The sequence below is a fragment of the Carassius gibelio genome, chromosome B20 (genome assembly GCF_023724105.1).
Source record: "Carassius gibelio isolate Cgi1373 ecotype wild population from Czech Republic chromosome B20, carGib1.2-hapl.c, whole genome shotgun sequence".
NCBI lineage: Eukaryota > Metazoa > Chordata > Actinopteri > Cypriniformes > Cyprinidae > Carassius > Carassius gibelio.
This window is the reverse complement of record NC_068415.1, coordinates 12073290-12091226: the sequence shown is the minus strand read 5'-3', so window position 1 is coordinate 12091226 and position 17937 is coordinate 12073290. Positions and strand designations below refer to the sequence as shown.

The window sequence follows — 17937 nt, the reverse complement described above, 5'->3', positions numbered from 1 at the left end:
ATCTTGTTTTTGAAATCATACAGCTGTTGACCTCCGCCCGCCCCAACACTACTGCAATATCCTACAAGTAAATAAGAGAACGGACTCAGTTTCCCATATGGCTTTGCGGCTGGTAACCTTCGACTTCCGCTCCAGTGAAAACAAGCCGATCAGCTGATCTGACCTGGCAACAACATTCACCCGAATCTACCGGGGAGGGGAATCATTTTACAAGCTGGTGGGGGAAAAACAGTTATCTTGACATCAGCAGTCTTATTAATTTGTGATTATCAAAGGGACGTTGTCGTGTGCGAGGTTTCAGGGAATTCAGCAGCTTGTTTGATGTAAATTGCGGTGTGATTCTGGCTCGAAATCAGCTTGTTTTGTTCGGTCAAAGCTGGGTTGACCAATGTGTTGTTGGGTGAACATACTTTAAGGACAGTCTGTACGATACTAAACAATTATTAATTCCGCCGCATTTGTCATTTCTAACCCCCTAGTGTTTGTGGTCTTTGAAATTGGAGGGGTTTTTACAGACACGTATGCTAAGCTTAGCTAGCTTGAGTAACAAAGCCCAGGACGATAACAACATCCGAATGTAACGTTAGCGGTTTTAGTGTTTAACGTTACGTCTGCAAAATAAATACATGTCGATTATGGTTGCTTGTAGTTTGTAAGTTTAGACTGCTTGATCACTTTAAAACCAACCAGAAGTCTGACCTAGTGCCAGTGTTATACGAATTATCTATTTATAGTTCATATTGAATATTTGATTTTAAGCCAGTGTCATAATTTGACACCACATCTCGAATTCCAATGAAATTCAAGGTAAACGAGTAAGATTTTTTAAGAGCTCAAATGCATCATATTTGAGTCTATATTTCATTTTTCTTGTTGATTGTACATTAAAGTTGGTTTCTACTGTAGTTAGTGAAACATTGAGGAATATCTAGTCAGTATATTTACTGAAGGATTTTAGTACTTTAAAGTCGGTCGTTTCCGTTCGGTTCGCTACCTCGCTGTTATATTTAGACGGATAATGAGCAGTCAGGGCTCGTCGGTGGAGAAGGGGGTTAACGGCGTCCTGGTTTGTCAGGAGAGTTATGCCTGCGGTGGCTCCGACGAGGCCACATTCGAGTGCGACGAATGCGGCAGCCTGCAGTGCGTCCGCTGCGAGCTGGAGCTCCACCGTCAGGAGCGCATGAGGAACCACGACAGGATCCGAATCTCACCTGGACACGTACCCTACTGCGATTCATGTAAAGGGGACGGGGGCGTTCCGAACGGGGATCGCCTGAGAGCAGTGGTCCGCTGCCAGGGATGTAAAATCAACCTGTGTTTGGACTGTCAGAAGCGGACTCACAGCGGGGTCAGTAAAAGAAAGCACCCTCTCATCGTCTACCCTCCCCCGAAACCCGCGGAGAAGAACTGCAGCACTGGGGATGAACTGCTGGATGCGTTAAAGGCTAAACTGGAGCAAGTCACTAGCTTTCTTCTAGTGGATGAAAAGGAGGATATGCAAGTAAGTCATCTTTTGTAACGTTTGAACTTTCACCCGTTTTATACAACAGTTAGTTCTGGTCCTCAAATTTGATTGGCTGAGTGGCGTTAAACGGGTGCTCATTATGAAGCTAATTGAATAAAGCTACACCTTTTTGGGGGGTGGGGAGTTTGAACCTATAAAGTAGATTTTATGACATTTTTTATGCAAAGTAAACAATAATAATAATAAAAAATCGTGATACAAGGAAAATTTGTGATATTCAGTGAGGTGAAATGTAACGCATTATTAAGCAACATGTTCATTTCCACAACCTGAACAGGTGAAGGATGAGGAGGAGTTCGTGAGGAAATTAGCCTGCAGGCCCGATGAGCTCTTGAAGGTGGTGTCCATTTTCGGCAACACTGGAGAAGGCAAATCCCACACCCTCAATCACACTTTCTTTTTGGGTCGTGAAGTTTTCAAGACATCTCCAACCCAGGAATCCTGCACCGTTGGGGTGTGGGCAGCACTGGACCCTGTCCATAGTGTGGTGGTTGTTGACACGGAGGGACTCCTGGGGGCAGGAACTAACCAAGGACAGCGAACCCGCCTCCTCCTGAAGGTGCTTGCGGTCTCTGATCTGGTCATCTATCGGACACATGCCGACCGGCTACATGATGATCTTTTCAAGTTTCTTGGAGATGCATCAGATGCGTATCTAAAACATTTCACAAAGGAGCTAAAAGCCACAACTGCACGGTGTGGTTTGGATGTGCCCCTTTCGACTTTGGGTCCCGCTGTTATAATCTTCCATGAGACAGTCCACACCAAGTTATTAGGCTCAGGTCAGTTTTGGATGTTTTCTACTTTGCTGTCTTTCTTACCTAACAATAATAATTTAGGAATGACACTGAAAGTTAATAGTAAAAGCATAATGGGTCTCTTTTGCACACACTGTAGACAAGCCATCAGAATCGGCCGAGCGGCTTCTTCAGGAACGTTTCAGAAAGCTTGGCCTCTTTCCAGAAGCTTTCAGCTCTATTCAGTACCGAGGCACTCGAACCCACAACCCCCCGACTGACTTTAGCGGTCTGCTGCGCAGCGTGGAGCAGCAGTTAGACAACAACACTACACGATCTCCACGCTCTGCCGGTGTCATCTATAAAGCCTTGCAGGTCATTTATTTTTTTTGTTGATAATATCAATAACACTTTTAGCACATCAATGACGTGAAAAAGTGGAATAGTTGGTTTGAAATGTTCTCAACAAATTTTCTCTAAAAACTACTTTTTATCTGCTGAAGTGCCATGTTTTTGTCACATAACTATTTACAAATCTTTAGCTCTGGCATAGACATATTCCAAAGGACATTTGTGCTATTTCTAGTTCTCAGTTGTAATGTACAGTAGTTTGTGTGGCTGATCAAACTCTTGTTCTCCAGGCTTTGAGTGAGTGCTTCAGTGGAGAGATTCCTGATGAGCATCTGGCAAGCAACTCTTTTTTTCCAGATGAATACTTTACCTGCTCCAGCATCTGCCTCAGCTGTGGGTAAGTCTTCACATCTCAGGAATCACTCCACTACAGATTTCAAATCTGTTTCACATTTTTAAAGCAACACTCAAATACAAGAACATACTCTCTTTTGCTCCAGAGTTGATGGTGGTATGAATAATAATAATAAAAAAGTTTTTGTAAGTAGCCTTTTTTGTTCAACAAAGCTGATTTTATTTAATCGAAAAAGAGCAACATTTAAACATGTAAAATTAATATTTTTAACTCCCAAAGAAAGTTCTATTTTCACAATTGAGTCATTTACATAAACTGAGAACTGGTTTGGTAGAATCATATAAAATAACTGATTCAAGAGTTATTTGTATGGCTCCGATAAGGTGGCTAAACTAGTAATTAAATGACGATATTAGTTTTGACCCATGTAATACAAGTGGAAAATTTCTTGCATTTACAGCCTCCAAAAGACTGTTCTAGTATAAACAAAACTCCTTCTAAAAATGTTTGGTGTTTTTTAATTATTTTTATATATAGCTCAGGCTGTAAAAACAGCATGAATCACCTACGAGAGGGTGTGGGGCATGAGGCCAAACACCGCTGCCGCTATTCAGTCCACTATGATAATCGCATCTATACCTGCAAGGTAAGACATAAACAATAAAACACATGACCCGACCCTGACACATGCTCTGTGACTGCCCAGGTTTGGCATTATGTGTGTAAACCTGCTATTCCAGGCTTGTTATGAGAGTGGCAAAGAGGTGATTGTGGTTCCAAAGACGACAGCATCCTCTGACTCACCCTGGTTTGGCTTGGCCATATACGCCTGGTCCGGGTGAGTCGTGTTAATGGAATATACTCGTTAAAGTTCCATTTAGTTCAGTTCATTTAGATGTACAGGACTTAGTTGGGTATTTTCCTTTGCAGATATGTGATCGAGTGTCCAAACTGTTCTGTGATCTATAGAAGTAGGCAGTACTGGTATGGGAACCAGGACCCTGTTGACACAGTGGTTCGGACTGAGATCCAGCATGTCTGGCCAGGGGTGAGAGTAGTCTGCTGTTCATCCCACGTATCAATAATTCAATTGGAAAAGTAAGCAAAGCTTGTTCTTTTTGTCTTTACGTCTCAGTCTGATGGATTCCTGAAGGACAATAACAACGCTGCGCAGAGGCTGCTGGATGGTGTGAACTATATGGCTCAGTCTGTTTCAGAGCTAAGCGTCAAGCCTGCCAAAGCTGTCACTGCCTGGTTAACAGACCAGATTGCCCCAGCTTACTGGAAGCCCAATTCTCTCATTATTGTGAGTTTTAATGTTAGCTAGGCAATTTTAATGTGGCTTTTTTAATGAAGAGAAGTCTTCACTAAAATACTAAAACTTTTTCAGAGATGTAAAAACTGTGGAGTGGAATTCCAAGATAATGATACAAAGCACCACTGTCGGGCTTGTGGAGATGGTTTCTGTAATGGTTGCTCCTCTAAGACACGGCCAGTCCCTGAGAGAGGTTGGGGCCTGGCGCCTGTGCGAGTCTGTGATGCCTGCTTTCAAAACAGAGGAATCCCAGAAGGTATCCTACAATATTTATATATATATATATATATATATATATATATATATATATATATATATTTACAGATAGATAGATAGTGAGAGAGAGTGGAGGCCAAAGTTGTTAGAACACATGACCGATCTGAAAATCTTGACCTTTTTTTTTTTTCTCAAAAACATGATTTCATTATGTTCATGAAACATGCAGATGGTTGCTCTGAGCACAACAAATACCAGCTGAAGTGAGTCATACAGTTTTTATCTGCTTTTAACTTTAGCAATTACAGCTGCACATCTCTCTGGCGTAGTGTCAATACATTTCCTGAGAACTTCAACACTAAAGTTATCCTATGCCTTCTGTCTAGTTTATTTTCCAACTCGCCCCAAATTTGCTCGATGGGGTTAAAGTCCAGACTTTGAGTGGCCAATCCATCGTTTTTCAATCTTCCAGGAAATTCCTTCCTTTGTAGGTACTTCCAGGCAAAAGTTAGTTTTTTGGGTATTATACTGGCCAATTCAACAAAAAACAACTGAAACCTCTTAAATATGCCAAGTGTTCTTACAATTTTGGCCACCACTGTATATGTGTGTTTATACATATACATTAGGGATGTGCATCTCAGATACATGTGATGCAGCTACCGATGCGATACGATTCACCTCCGTAAGATGCAGTGCGATCCGATTTGGATTCGATTCAGCACAATGTAATTTGATGCAATGGGGAAAATATAATCACTTTTAATGCCTCGAGGCCCATTTCATAAAACAAGTTAACCAGATAAGCCAGGCTTATTTCAATTAGTTTGACTAATTGTCTAATAATTTGCTTAGTCACTGTGGCAGCTTATGCTGGGAAACTGCCCTGGTCTAAAGCAAGCTATGTATAAGTATGTGTATATATGTGTGTACATATGTAGATAGATCTATTAGTACATACTGTAAAAAAATTAAAAATTAATGTAATGAAGAATTAAGCTAGGTGTTTTTTGTTTTTTTTCATAATCTACCTGGCTTTTATGCAAATCAGAGATAATATCTTAACACCTTGACAAATACAGTAACAAAAGAACATGAGCAATGCATGATTTTCATGAGTTTGAATAATTTTGAAAGTACTACACACTTAAGAGTCAGACAGTGGTGCAACATGCGTATTTCAGTCCATAACATCATACTGTAACTGGTCTCGCACAGAACTACTGGATGCAGCGCTGGAAGAGGAGCAAGGTGGGACTCTGATCGCCAGGAAGATGGGAGAAGCTGTTCAGAACACATTAGGAGCGGTAGTCACTGCTATAGACATCCCTCTTGGTGAGTTCTTCTCTCCTCTAAGAGCCTATAAAAAAGTTAACATGACTGTATGCTACTACTAATATAAATGCACACTGGAAATAGTTGAGTAGCAACCCATTATAATGTTAACTAATAATAAGCATTTGGCTTGTTCAAGTAAGCTTTAGAATTAAGCATTTTATTTTCATAACAGTTATATGCTTGCGCTGGAATATCTCTGCGTATATCAATTATCAAATGCATTTACTAGGTCTGGTAAAAGATGCCGCCCGTCCAGCATACTGGGTCCCTGACCAAGACATCCGTTGCTGCAACCAGTGCCAGCGTGAGTTTAATGCCCGTCTCTCTATTCATCACTGCCGTGCATGTGGAGAAGGAGTATGTAACGACTGCTCCCCTGATCGCCGGGCGGTGCCCTCCAGGGGTTGGGACCATCCTGTGCGGGTGTGCATCACCTGCAACCAAAAATCTGGAGAGCTCTAGCAGAACCGAACACCACTCTATATTATAAGACACCCCTGTTATGTGGCCACAGCGCTTCAGGACGGGTTGGGAGGGATAAAACGCACTGCTCTTGAACTAATGAATGATTGTTCGAGAGGAACATCCCGTTTTTTGTCCCAACACTTCACGTCATGCTTCTCAGCTCTACATAAGCTGTTCACAGTTATATATATTTAATGGCCTATGTATTTTCTTCTTTTAAAGGTAAAAAACCGCAAGAAAATAAATCTGTCAAACCATCCACAATCCTTTGTCCACCATGAAATACGTTACCTGTGGGAAGGCCCTGATGGAACGTTGTAATGAGTGCTTTTGGGAAAATGTGCAGAATGGGTTTAAACATGGTAGAAAAAACAAAAAAGTGTAAAACATGATCAAAGGTCCATTCCAATCCTGTGGCTGAAGATCCATATGGGCTTTCCGGTTGGTAAAGGCAGCTAACTTATGGCCTCTACATGATGCATGGACCGGTGAACAAATAGTAATAATATTGTTTACTGTCCTGTTGCTCAATTTTCACTTTAAGGAAAGATTCATTTGCTTTTACCAGTTTAAAACAAGGTTGGCCATATTTTTTTTTTTAGCATTCCTTTACCCTCATGCAAAACTCTCAGATGTTGTTCAGCATCATTTAAAGACTTCTTTATCATTTATTTTAAATGCGTGTACTCGAACACTACGTTTTTGTTTGACATTTTTAAAAACTGACCTTTTTAATGAATCACTTCCCCTGTTGCCGTATCAATTTGCATATTGACTCTTAACACAAAGCAATGATGAAACAACACAAATGATGTGGCTCTGCAATATCTTTCAAAAGCAAAGCCAATCCACCTAAATCTCATTTTGTCATATGGTATTTGCTGTTATTTAGCCCCAGGTATTTGTTCTGATCACTGTCGTTTAAATTGTTTCCTTGGCCAGACAAACAACTCATTATGTAGAATCAGGTTATCATAGGCTCATAAGGCATTACGTGTGGATGACCGAACATGCCTGAAACAGACATAAGAAACATGAATACCATCTTATGTGATTTGCACCTTGTATGCCAATTAAATTAAACTTGAGTACCTCTGAGAGTGTGGCTTAAATATAAAAATGTGTAAATGCATATTTGTACTGAAAGGGACGGTTTTCTCATTTGTCCATAAATTCCATGGGGTCCAATGTTTGGACAAAAAGTTAAAACATTAAATTCATGTTGGGATTTGAACTAAAGATACAGATGAACAAAGTTTAGATTTATTTTGAATTGATGAATGGTTTCCCCTCTTTTCTTTCTTTCTTTACAAAAAGTTAAAGCACATTTCAAGTCAAATATTTCCAGAAAAACAACAGAACATGAAATTGCACTTTTAAGAGGTCTGTTTCAAGTGACTACCATTTAAATCTTATATCTAATAAGCTTTTCCAAAAATAAATCCTTTGATGACATAAGGGATAAGAAGTATTCTGAATCCATCACGGTCTAATCTAGAATTTTACTAAAAAAGAAAAGCTAAAGGCAAATGGTAAAATGGCAACATTTTGGTCAGTAAGTCACAGAAACGATGATCTTTTTTTTAACCACACAGCAGCTTGTGTATTTAGATGGCAAATGTTAGCACTGATCCTCCAGTGTTAAACCTTCCTGATAGTCTTTGTTGTATGAGTAGTAGTACAGATCATGACGGACAGCCATGAGGAGTCCAGGAAGTCCTCTACTACCACCCAGCTGGGAGGAAAACACCACATTTGGGATCGAGTCTTTCCCTGCAGGGTGAGGTGAGGGGATGGTCCTGAGGAGACGGCTGTCATTGAGGCTCCAGAGTCGGGTGTAGCAGTCCTGACCCACTGCAAATTGCACACAATTAGATGTGTAACAAGTGTTGCGATAGAACCGAACTGATGGTTTAAATGGAAAAAAAGATATACCAGCGAGCAGCAATCCTTCGGGCTCATTGACATGAATGGGTAGGTAGGCGTATTCATTGTGGTGTCCGTCATAGTTTCTGACGGACCGCTTTAAACGGATGTCCCACAGCTTTATCTGTTCAGCGAGAATAAAAATGAATTAATTGCTCTAAATTGTTATTAATAGCATGATGGTCTGTGGACATCTTAGTTGTTTATCACAGACAGACCTTGCCCAGCATGTCAGCAGCGAGGAGGTAGTTCTCATCCTGTAGCAGCTGGACCGAGGTGATGGCTGACTCCTGGAAGAAGCGGCTGGTCTTCCAACTGTGACTGCGACCCCTGTCACGCTGACGCAGGTCAATGCTGAAGATCTCTCCTGAACGACAACCGTTGAACAACACGGGAGCCTAAAATACGGAGTGCATGGCGCAAATTGTCACACAGCAAATATCTTTGCTCACAAACATAAAGTAAAAAAACATTAGAAGACTGATGACATTTACAAAGGCTTATTATTATTATTAAAGGGATACTCCACCCCAAAATGAAAATTTTGTCAATCACTTTCAAACGATCAAAGCTTTGTTCGTCTTAAGAACACAATTTAAGATATTTTGAATGAAATCCGGAAGGCTTGTGACATTGACTGCCAAGTAAGTTACACTTACACTGTAAGTTGCGCTGATACACTGTTTTCTTTTAAATAAAAGTGTAAATATATGTAGAAAACTTATCCTTGTGGCACAGCTGACACTGAAGAGCATACGCTGCCTGCTACGCTAATGTGGAGTGACAGAGGAGAAAAATTATTGAATAAAGTCATTATTTTTGTTTTATTAGGTGTACAAAAAGTATTCTTGTTGCATCATAACATTACAGTTGAACCACTAATGGCAGATGGACTATTCTGACGATGCTTTTCACACTTTTCTGGACTTTGACAGTGTAACTTACTTGGCAGTCTATGATACAGTCACAAGGGTTTCACCTAAAATATCTTAAATTGTGTTCTGAAGATGAACTAGGCTGTGATGGGTTTGGAACGACATGGGGGTGATAAAATGACAAAATGTTCATTTTGGAGCAGAGCATCCTTTCAAGAGCATCAGCAACACCGCATGCTTACATTGTGCTACCCTTGTGAACACGCTTTGAAGACTGACATGGATGAAAAGAAATAGTGGAATAAAGTCAATATTTTTATTTTCTTTGCACACAGAAAGTATTCTCGTAGCTTTATAGAATAAAGGATGTACCACTGATGTCACATTGAACGTGTCAGTTGCGTTGCTTTCTAAGTAGGGTTAGAACATCAGAGCTCTCGGATTTCTTAATTATAATAAAAATATCTTTATTTTGTGTTCCAAAGATGAACAAAGGTCTTATGGGTTTGGAACAAAGTGAAAATTGTTGTAATTAAATGACAGAACTTTCATTTTTGGGTGAACTATCCAACTATCTATGCATGAACTTCATATTTCGCATTTCAAAGGTGCACTTTTTATTTGTGTGTTGTTGACTTGGACTTGTTCTCAAATTTAGTGGTATGGATGCAGCATTACACGATTAAATTCTGTTAATGAGGTAAAAATGAGCACTTTAAATGAGAGTAAAGTTGTGAGGGACTGGAGGCAACAGAAAGAGACAGACAAGATTCAGGTAACACTCAAACCACAAGCATGTGCACTACCACTGCGCCATTGGCCACAAAAATCATTGTTCTTTTCTCACCCTCAGGGCAAACTGTTGAGCTAGAACATCACTGCCTGCGAGGTATGTCGCCCTGCGTCCAGTCACAGCATCGGTCACAATCACTCGTCGAGAAAGGCCTATATAGAAACATAATATATATAAACTAAATTGTAATATGTTACAATATTACTGTTTTTACTATATTACTGGTCACATAACTGTAGCTATGGTGAGCAGAATTTTCTTTCCAACAGCAGATTGCAGAAACGGATAGAAAAACTCACCAGTGCTGAAGGTTTTATCAGCCTGTGGGTTGAGGCACCATGCACATGACCAAGCTGTGGAGATCTTAAAACTGCACAGCATCCCTGGTTGATCTGGTGGAAAAAAAGTAATTTCAGTTTAATAAAGGGAGAACAAATAAAAAGAGTTTTTCATTTAGAAATGTGGGCGACCCAAAAGGAAAAGATTTGTACCTGGATTGAAGTTGCTGAAAAGAGAAGCAGGTAATAAGCTTACACAGCCTGGGGTCTGAGAAATGCCCACCAAACACAACCTGAAAAGACTTGTCAAGAAACACTTCCTCATCAATTAGACATGTTTGTGACCATTTCTTTTGATTATTTGTCATAAGGTGTGTAAATATTCAGGTATGCTTCTATTGTAATGATATAGTTTATGCACTTTATTTAAACTAAGAATTGTTTTATTTTATGACCAACATTCATAGAAGTTATTAGAATGAACAAAGTGAAATCTGATTGAAGGAAGACTAAATGTATTAAAATTAAGAGAATATTAACCAATGGCAATAATTGCATATCATAAGCATATAATGTTTCAAGTCCATCTTCCACCTCCACATGTTTTGTTGTAATGTTAAAAAATTATTGACCATTTATTTTACTGGCCCCTGATTGTGAAAATTCTGGAAAACTGACATCCCATTACAGTTTCAAAATAAGCATTAAAATCATTGAAGATTTAGTTTTTAAAATCTAAAATGTTTAAACAAGGCTGGACTGGGATGCAATTTCAGGGCTGGAAATCAAACACTCATACAGGCCACACAGAAAATAAGGGGCCAAAATGTTACTTTTTGGGGTACAACAGCTTGGAACCATACCTTTTTTACCCCTAATAGGAACATATTAGTACCTTAGAGTAGTAATTCGTACCCTTAAGGTACTAATTTGTAGGCCTACCTATTAGGGGTAAAAAAAAAAGAACAAATATGTCCTTTTAAGGGTCCTGTTCCAGTCAAAAGCTGTTGCATCCCAAAAGGAGCGATTTTGGCCCTTTTTTCTGTAAATAGCCTATACATCCACAACAACTGTATACATAAATCTAAACTATTAAGAAGAATAATAACTAAAAAAACTAAACAAAAAAAAAACAGGGCAGTGGGCCAAATCAGCCGCCAGGCCACAGGGAATTCTCCCAGTGCTCCAGATGGCCATTCTGCGCCTGGTTTGAAGGATACAGAACATGAGAGTCTTTATGTGTCACGGACGCCCAGCACACAGAGTTCAACTGAAACAATAATTAGAAGGAAATAGTTTTGAAATCAATAAAACATCTCATATTTGGTTAAAGGATTTCATTTTAAATTCCCCTGGTTACCTTGCGGTTAGTGAAATAAAGGTTATCACACATCTCCACTGACAGAGAGCCTTTTCTGTAGCCGTGGAAATTCATAATGCCGTACTTGCAGCCTCCGTGTGACACATCATTTACTGTGAAGACTCGCTCACAAGCTGAATCTGCCTAATAAGATGCATCCAGAAGAAAAGGAAAACACTCAGACTGAAACCACAATCAGTGCCAAAACTTGATCTTCCTTCTGCTAGTTTTTCAAGAGAACAGACAACTGGAGGCCAAAACCTCCAAGTAACATCTGCCAGCAATCCATTTCCATAAAAACAAAGAGCAACCCACAAATGGTTTGACTGTTCTCAAGTTGCCCGTCCTCAGCATAACATGCTGTTTTTCCACTGAGCACACATTTAAATGGACTGAGTTGCCTCGGAAATCAAGTTTCAAGTTTTTCCATTAAATGAGAGGCTTACAACAATAAGATGGAAGTTATCGGTGTTCGGGCTGGTGGAGTTGGAGCTCTGCACCTCCAGCCGGTGACGTTGCATCCCGCTGACTTTCACTTCATGGATCATCCTGCAAAATGAGGAAACCCTTGGAATCAAATTCACTTTGGGATCCAATTTTTTCCTGGTCAAAAAAAGCTGCATCCATAAGATATTGTATGCCATACCTAGAATATGAGCTTGGGGGCAGCAGACCCAGATGTCTCTTCTGTAACAGCAATGCAGAATTCAGCCCAGTCCTGGGAGCTTTCTGAGCACATTATAGAGAGAAACAAGGAGAAAGTGAATCACCTGCACATCTCAACACAATAATTTATTACTGACTTTACAATCAGAATTCAGTGCAAAAATGTGCACAAGCAGTGAGGAATGTCCATATCAACTAGATTTACATATAGCTAGAGGAAATATTCAGTAATTCCCCAACTCACCTTCCTAGGACCATCATCCTCCGCCAGAAGCGCTGATCTCTTTTTCTCCTCTTCCTTTTTCTGAAGCCCTTCTTTTGTCAGAGGGTTACAGTTGTTGTGCCCAGGCAGCAAACGAAAGTAGCGGTTTTTCTCTGGGTCAAAGTAGAAACCTGGCAACTCTGTAAACAATAATGGTTAATGGTAAAGTGAATCATTTTGGACTGGCAGAACAAAAGACATAAAGGGACATAACGCAAGTAAAAGTTGACCTGGTGCAGATGTGGATGCTGAGGATGAACTTGCATCACCTGATGCACTGTCAGAACTAGAAACAAAATCATAACGTTAATGGCTAATATGAAGTTAAATACAAGCCAAACAATTAAATTTGACAGAAAGGAACAATACTTTAGTATATACACATGCTGATTTGGAATGCAACATACACATTGAAAAGTTTGTTCACTAAAAAAAAAATGACTCGGCCTCCTGTTGTTTCAAACCTGTATGGCTTTCTTTTGTGGAACATAAAAACATATGTTATGCAGAATGACAGCATTCACTTTGACTGCATCTTTTGTCCATACAATGAAAATGAATATATCTGATGCATTCATTCTGCTTGAGATCAGTTTTTGTGTTCAACAGAAGAACTTATTTGCAGCGTCAGGAGGAGGGCGAGTAAATTACATAATTTTCCTTTACAGGTGTGTCCGGGTGAGAAATTATAGACTGTATCTGTGTTAGTTACCTATATTCCTGCTCCTCGTGGGCTGAACGCTGTCTGCTCCACCACTGCGACTGATTATGGTGTCGGTGACGGTCCCTGCCACTCGATCGCCAGTTCCCCCGCTTCATTTCTACTTCTCAGCCCAGCCGGCACATGACCGACCTTCAACGTTGAAATATGGTTGAAATAAGGTCAGTTGTGGTTTCAACGTTGAAACAACGTTGATTCAACGTTTAAAGCTGAATGGTTGAAAAACATCCAGCACATGACCAACTTTCAATGTTGAAATATGGTTGAAATAAGGTCAGTTGTGGTTTCAACGTTGAAACAACGTTGATTCAACGTTTAAAGATGAACTGTTGAAAAACTTCCAGCACATGACCAACTTTCAACATTGAAATATGGTTGAAATAAGGTCAGTTGTTTTAATGAAACAACGTTAAAAATGTTTAATGCTAAATGGTAGAAAAAGGTTAACAAGCTTTTAAATTATTTATATTAAATTATTTAAATTAATTATTATTTTAATAGCATTTAAAAATATTTTAGTCATGATACCTATTCTAAAATCTAAAGGTATATGTTAAATATTATCATCATTAACAACAATAAAACTATACATTTCGCTGCTTTATCACACTGAAACAACTCCCATTGGTAGTTTTATTTTATTACTTCTATCATGATTGGTTAATCTGGCTGTCATTCAGGAAACTGGACAATGAATCGGTTCGCGCTTTTCTACATTTAAAAATATGACCGTTGTTGTCGTCTTTCTGTGAGTGAGGCGGCTAACTGTGAGCTGCTGCTCGTTATAACTGACTGCTCGGTCGGTCCCGAATTATTTCATATTTGCCTGTACATTTTTTATTTATTTTGAGCGAATTTGAGTCGTGACCTGTCAATGGAGTACAAAAACTGTGAACACAAGAAGGGTCAGGTGTTCTGCGAGGTCCTGAAAACATCCTGGCAAAATGAGGTAAGAAAATCGCTAACTTTATCTTTATTATCTTTTGAAAATAGTAAAGTATTACCAGAGTTTACAAATGGGTAGTTAAAAGGACATGTAACCTGCAGATAAATAAATACCCGTGTGTCTATTTTTGCATTGCTTTATCACAGCTGATCAAGTTAGATGCTCACCTAATGTGTTACTGGTGAGTTATGTGTTAATGTCTGTCTTTTAGAGATTTTCCCATATTTTCCTGATATGAATTCCATGCATTAGGTGTGTTATATATGTTTGTATTCTTATAATAGTTTCAAAGTGTTTTCTGCAACATATAAGTGCAAATGTCGTTATTTAAATAATATAATTTTAATGAATTAATGAAAATGAAAAAAAAAAGAAAAAAAAAAGGATCGTTTAAAGCCATGGTTCTCAAAGTGTCAGGCCCCCTCTAGTTGTTATGCAGGTGAATCACTAAATTAAACTAATTAATGTTAATACATTTTAACTTAATCTTTGAGTAAGTTTTTTTTTTTTGCACATTTAAGTATGTTACAGTTAAAGTACAGTACAGTTTTGTAACTTTTGTTACATAATTACATTTAAAATTAAATTTTAATTTAAACTTTTTTTTTTCATTTACCTGTGTATGTAAGCACAGTTGTAGTGTTAATGTTCAAACTGTATTTACCATGGTAAAGTGTCTGACAATTAATTTTCTTATTAGAATAAAACTGCCTCATTTTTTTAACTGTAGAGCTGTAGCTGAATAGTTTGGCCTACTACGCTGCTGAAATGTAATGTTGGTCATTATGGTGCAACTTAATATTTAATAACAAATATTTTCTGAAGTGGTACTTATAAAAAGTTTGAGAATCAATGGTTTAAAGAAATGGTATAATATGAAATCCTGCTTTTTAAGAACTTTTCAGTAAACCATTTCTTCTTTCCCCTTGTAGAGTCATCAAGGATCCAGCTTGTTCTTGAAACATTGGTAAGAAATTGTTCTTCTGCTACATTGCACTGTCACTTCTGCTAGAGATGCTTTGACCTTTTGTGATAGGTTTTGGTTGTGCTTAGTTTAATAAAAATTTACTGAATTTGATTTTACTTGTTTTACTACACTGTAATGTTAGTGTTCTGATTAAAACAGTGTAACTGGGGGCTCTGAAAACACTGCTTGTGAATAATTTGTTAATATTGTACATTTTCATCTGAATACATTAAATAAGTGTTTAATGAATAGTGTTGTCCACTTTGGTTCCAACCTCACTGTTACTGAACTGTAAAGTGAAAATATTGTGTGATTTATTTTGCATTCAGTTTTCAGTTAAATATATTTCACAATATCAAAGTTATTGTCAAACATTGTGAACATACCTAAACAAACTGGTTAAATCTTATGTTCCCTCCAGAAGTTTGCCCTCTGCAAGTGAACGACGCCTTGTGGTGCCATCCCAAAGAGGTTCAAAATCACTCTCAAGGACCTTTTCCTGGACTGTGCCCAGCTGCTGGAATGACCTCCCCATCTCAATCCGAACTGCTGAGTCTTTACTCATTTTCAAGAAACATCTAAAGACTCATCTTTTTCACCAGAACTTAACCAACTAATGCTAGCACTTTTCCTTCTTTTCTTGTCTTTTATATATAAAAAAAAAAAAACCTGGCTATGCGTTCTGTACTAGACTAACTGAGACTTGTCATGGCACTTGTTTACTGTTGTTGTTCGCTTGTACACCTGACTGCTTCTGTTCTTCTCATTCGTAAGTCGCTTTGGATAAATTCGTCTGTTAAATGATTAAATGTAAATGTTTATACAGGACGGTACAGAAAGTGCACAAGTGGGAGAGAGTGGAGGGGACGGCGTCAGAAAGGACCTAGCGCTGGGACACTTTCAAGGATCACCCGAAGCACAAGCACACTATATACACGAGGCTGCTGGTTCTAACATTTTAGAGTGCCCTGCGGTAGAAATCTCATTCTGCATTCCCCACGGTAAAGAAGACACAGTCCGGGGGGGTTCCCATTAGAAATCAACTGGTGGAAGGTTCCCTGCTCGAACTGTTCAACACATTTTCACTGCACAAATGTACACAACTCTTGTAATGAGACACATTACTAAAACATGTTTTTGACAGAAACTGTAGGTTTCCACCAAAATAAAAGATCCACTGGTTTCAGTCATGAAGGTACAAGGGTTTGTCTTGTAAGTGCTGCAAAATAAATATGCATTTTTGTGCCGAATTATTTTACAAAAACCTTTAAATATTATTGTATTTGGATTGTTCTACTACCTGTTTTTAGCATTACCTCCATGCATACTCTGCATAATAAAGTGTGGGATTATTTTCATCTGTTTTATACAGTATGTTTCCAAAATTAAACTGCTGTTTGACCATTTTGAGCATGTGATAGTTTATTAAAGTTGTTTGTAAAGCCATTGCTGCCAGTCATTAGATTTTTAGCCTTGCATGTACATTGTTGATCTAAATGCCAACTAGGATCTAGGTGTATTTACACACGGTGCAAGGTACGACGGGGAAACAACGTCGTGTTATCAACGCTGATTAACTTTTCAAAATCAACACCTCATTCAGCTTTCATCCCAGGGCTGCAGCACGACCCTAATTCACCCATAATGCAGGTAAGACGGTGAAACAGCGTCGCGATTTCAACGGTGAATCCACGTCGTGATTTCAACGTTGATCCAATTTGCAAAATCGAAAGGTTATTCAACGTCGGGATTTCAACAGTGAATCAGCGTTGTGATTTCAACCATACATCAACGTCACGATTTCAACGGTGAATCAACGTCGTGATTTCAACGTTGATCCAATTTGCAAAATCGAAAGGTTTTTCAACGTTGATTCAACCATGGTACCTGACGTTGTTTCAACGTTGAATCAACGTTGAAATGCCGGCTGGGAGGAGTCATGCCAGTAACTTATATCTCAAAACTGTTCATTTTTAGAGATAAATAAAAATGGAAAACTGTGTATTCATTTTTTTGGGTCAAGCACATGTGAAGGAAAACGTAAACTTTTTGAAGCAATATTTAGAAAATGAGCAGTGATGAAAAACACTGATTTGTTATGGAGCTGAACAAGGAGCTAACATGCTAAGACTACTATTATGAAAACGCACGTGGATCGATCGTTTATTTACGTTAACTGTTACTTTTGCAAAAGAGAACTCGCGTTCATATAATGATTGTTCGCTGAAATAACTTGTGAACTTTATGCAAAAACAAGACTCATGACAAACTTACCTGATGAAGATGCACTCGTGCTGAATTCTTCCTGTTTGGAAATATGATTTCCTCCTGACACCGGGAATTCCCGCCTACTTGCTGTTCATTGGTGGAACCCTGAGACTTTGCGATATTGAAATAACGTGACTGGAAAATGAGCTGTCAATCACGTAAGGGGCTGTCTCGTTGACATACAGAAACATACACGAAGCTAAATGAATTAATAAAAATATAAATTGTTATAATTACCATGATGTAACTGTGTTTTAGTTATGATCGTTGCATGTATTTATATTTAAAGGAAAAACAGTTAAAAATAATATAGACACTAATGTATTGTTTATTTACTCTTATTTATATTATCATATATAATAGTGTTAATTTATTAAATTACATTTTTTATTTAAAATAGTCCCTACATATATCACCCGGCTTAAACTGTGTAGTAATTGTGTAGCAAACTGCAATAATATACTTTTAAAAAATCTAGTTAAAACTGTCAGATGAATGGCTAAAGGCGGCTCTTATTCTGTTGCTGAATGTAAAACAACATATGCAGTTTACATAAATAGAGTTTCTGTATCT

At 38.5% G+C, this 17937-nt stretch overlaps 2 protein-coding genes across 3 annotated transcripts; one reads left to right on the top strand and one right to left on the bottom strand.

Moving 5' to 3' along the window:
• Positions 1–148: 148 nt before the first annotated feature.
• Positions 149–7393, top strand: LOC127984585 (zinc finger FYVE domain-containing protein 1). The gene is made up of 11 exons (XM_052587290.1): positions 149–1501; positions 1803–2307; positions 2423–2637; positions 2904–3010; positions 3506–3614; positions 3709–3806; positions 3899–4016; positions 4104–4274; positions 4359–4539; positions 5718–5834; positions 6067–7393. Exons 1-11 carry the CDS (start codon positions 1019–1021, stop codon positions 6297–6299), a joined length of 2337 nt encoding a protein of 778 aa, XP_052443250.1. The 5' UTR covers positions 149–1018; the 3' UTR covers positions 6300–7393.
• Positions 7394–7543: 150 nt separating this feature from the next.
• Positions 7544–17520, bottom strand: LOC127984586 (DDB1- and CUL4-associated factor 4-like). 2 transcript variants are annotated; one of them, XM_052587291.1, is made up of 15 exons: positions 17371–17480; positions 17031–17059; positions 13175–13294; positions 12693–12748; positions 12445–12602; positions 12181–12263; positions 11981–12083; positions 11535–11678; positions 11395–11444; positions 10388–10467; positions 10196–10288; positions 9951–10048; positions 8447–8626; positions 8238–8352; positions 7544–8156 (listed from the first exon to the last, which is right to left on the bottom strand). In XM_052587291.1, exons 3-15 carry the CDS (start codon positions 13279–13281, stop codon positions 7924–7926), a joined length of 1500 nt encoding a protein of 499 aa, XP_052443251.1. In that variant the 5' UTR covers positions 13282–13294; positions 17031–17059; positions 17371–17480; the 3' UTR covers positions 7544–7923. The 2 variants fall into 2 exon arrangements, with proteins under 2 accessions (XP_052443251.1, XP_052443252.1); XM_052587292.1 differs by lacking the exon at positions 17031–17059 and having other exon boundaries at positions 13175–13315; positions 17371–17520.
• Positions 17521–17937: the final 417 nt, after the last annotated feature.

Bases quoted from the DNA above. Each gene is read 5' to 3' on its own strand.
- LOC127984585 (XM_052587290.1), top strand. From the start codon at position 1,019: ATGAGCAGTCAGGGCTCGTCGGTGGAGAAGGGGGTTAACGGCGTCCTG. The intron at 2,638-2,903 runs GTCATTTATTTT...CTTGTTCTCCAG, and splicing joins TCATCTATAAAGCCTTGCAG to GCTTTGAGTGAGTGCTTCAG. The intron at 4,275-4,358 runs GTGAGTTTTAAT...AAACTTTTTCAG, and splicing joins AGCCCAATTCTCTCATTATT to AGATGTAAAAACTGTGGAGT.
- LOC127984586 (XM_052587292.1), bottom strand. From the start codon at position 13,281: ATGAAGCGGGGGAACTGGCGATCGAGTGGCAGGGACCGTCACCGACAC. The intron at 12,084-12,180 runs GTATGGCATACA...CTCATTTTGCAG, and splicing joins CCCCCAAGCTCATATTCTAG to GATGATCCATGAAGTGAAAG. The intron at 10,468-11,394 runs GTATCCTTCAAA...AAGTCTTTTCAG, and splicing joins CATAAAGACTCTCATGTTCT to GTTGTGTTTGGTGGGCATTT.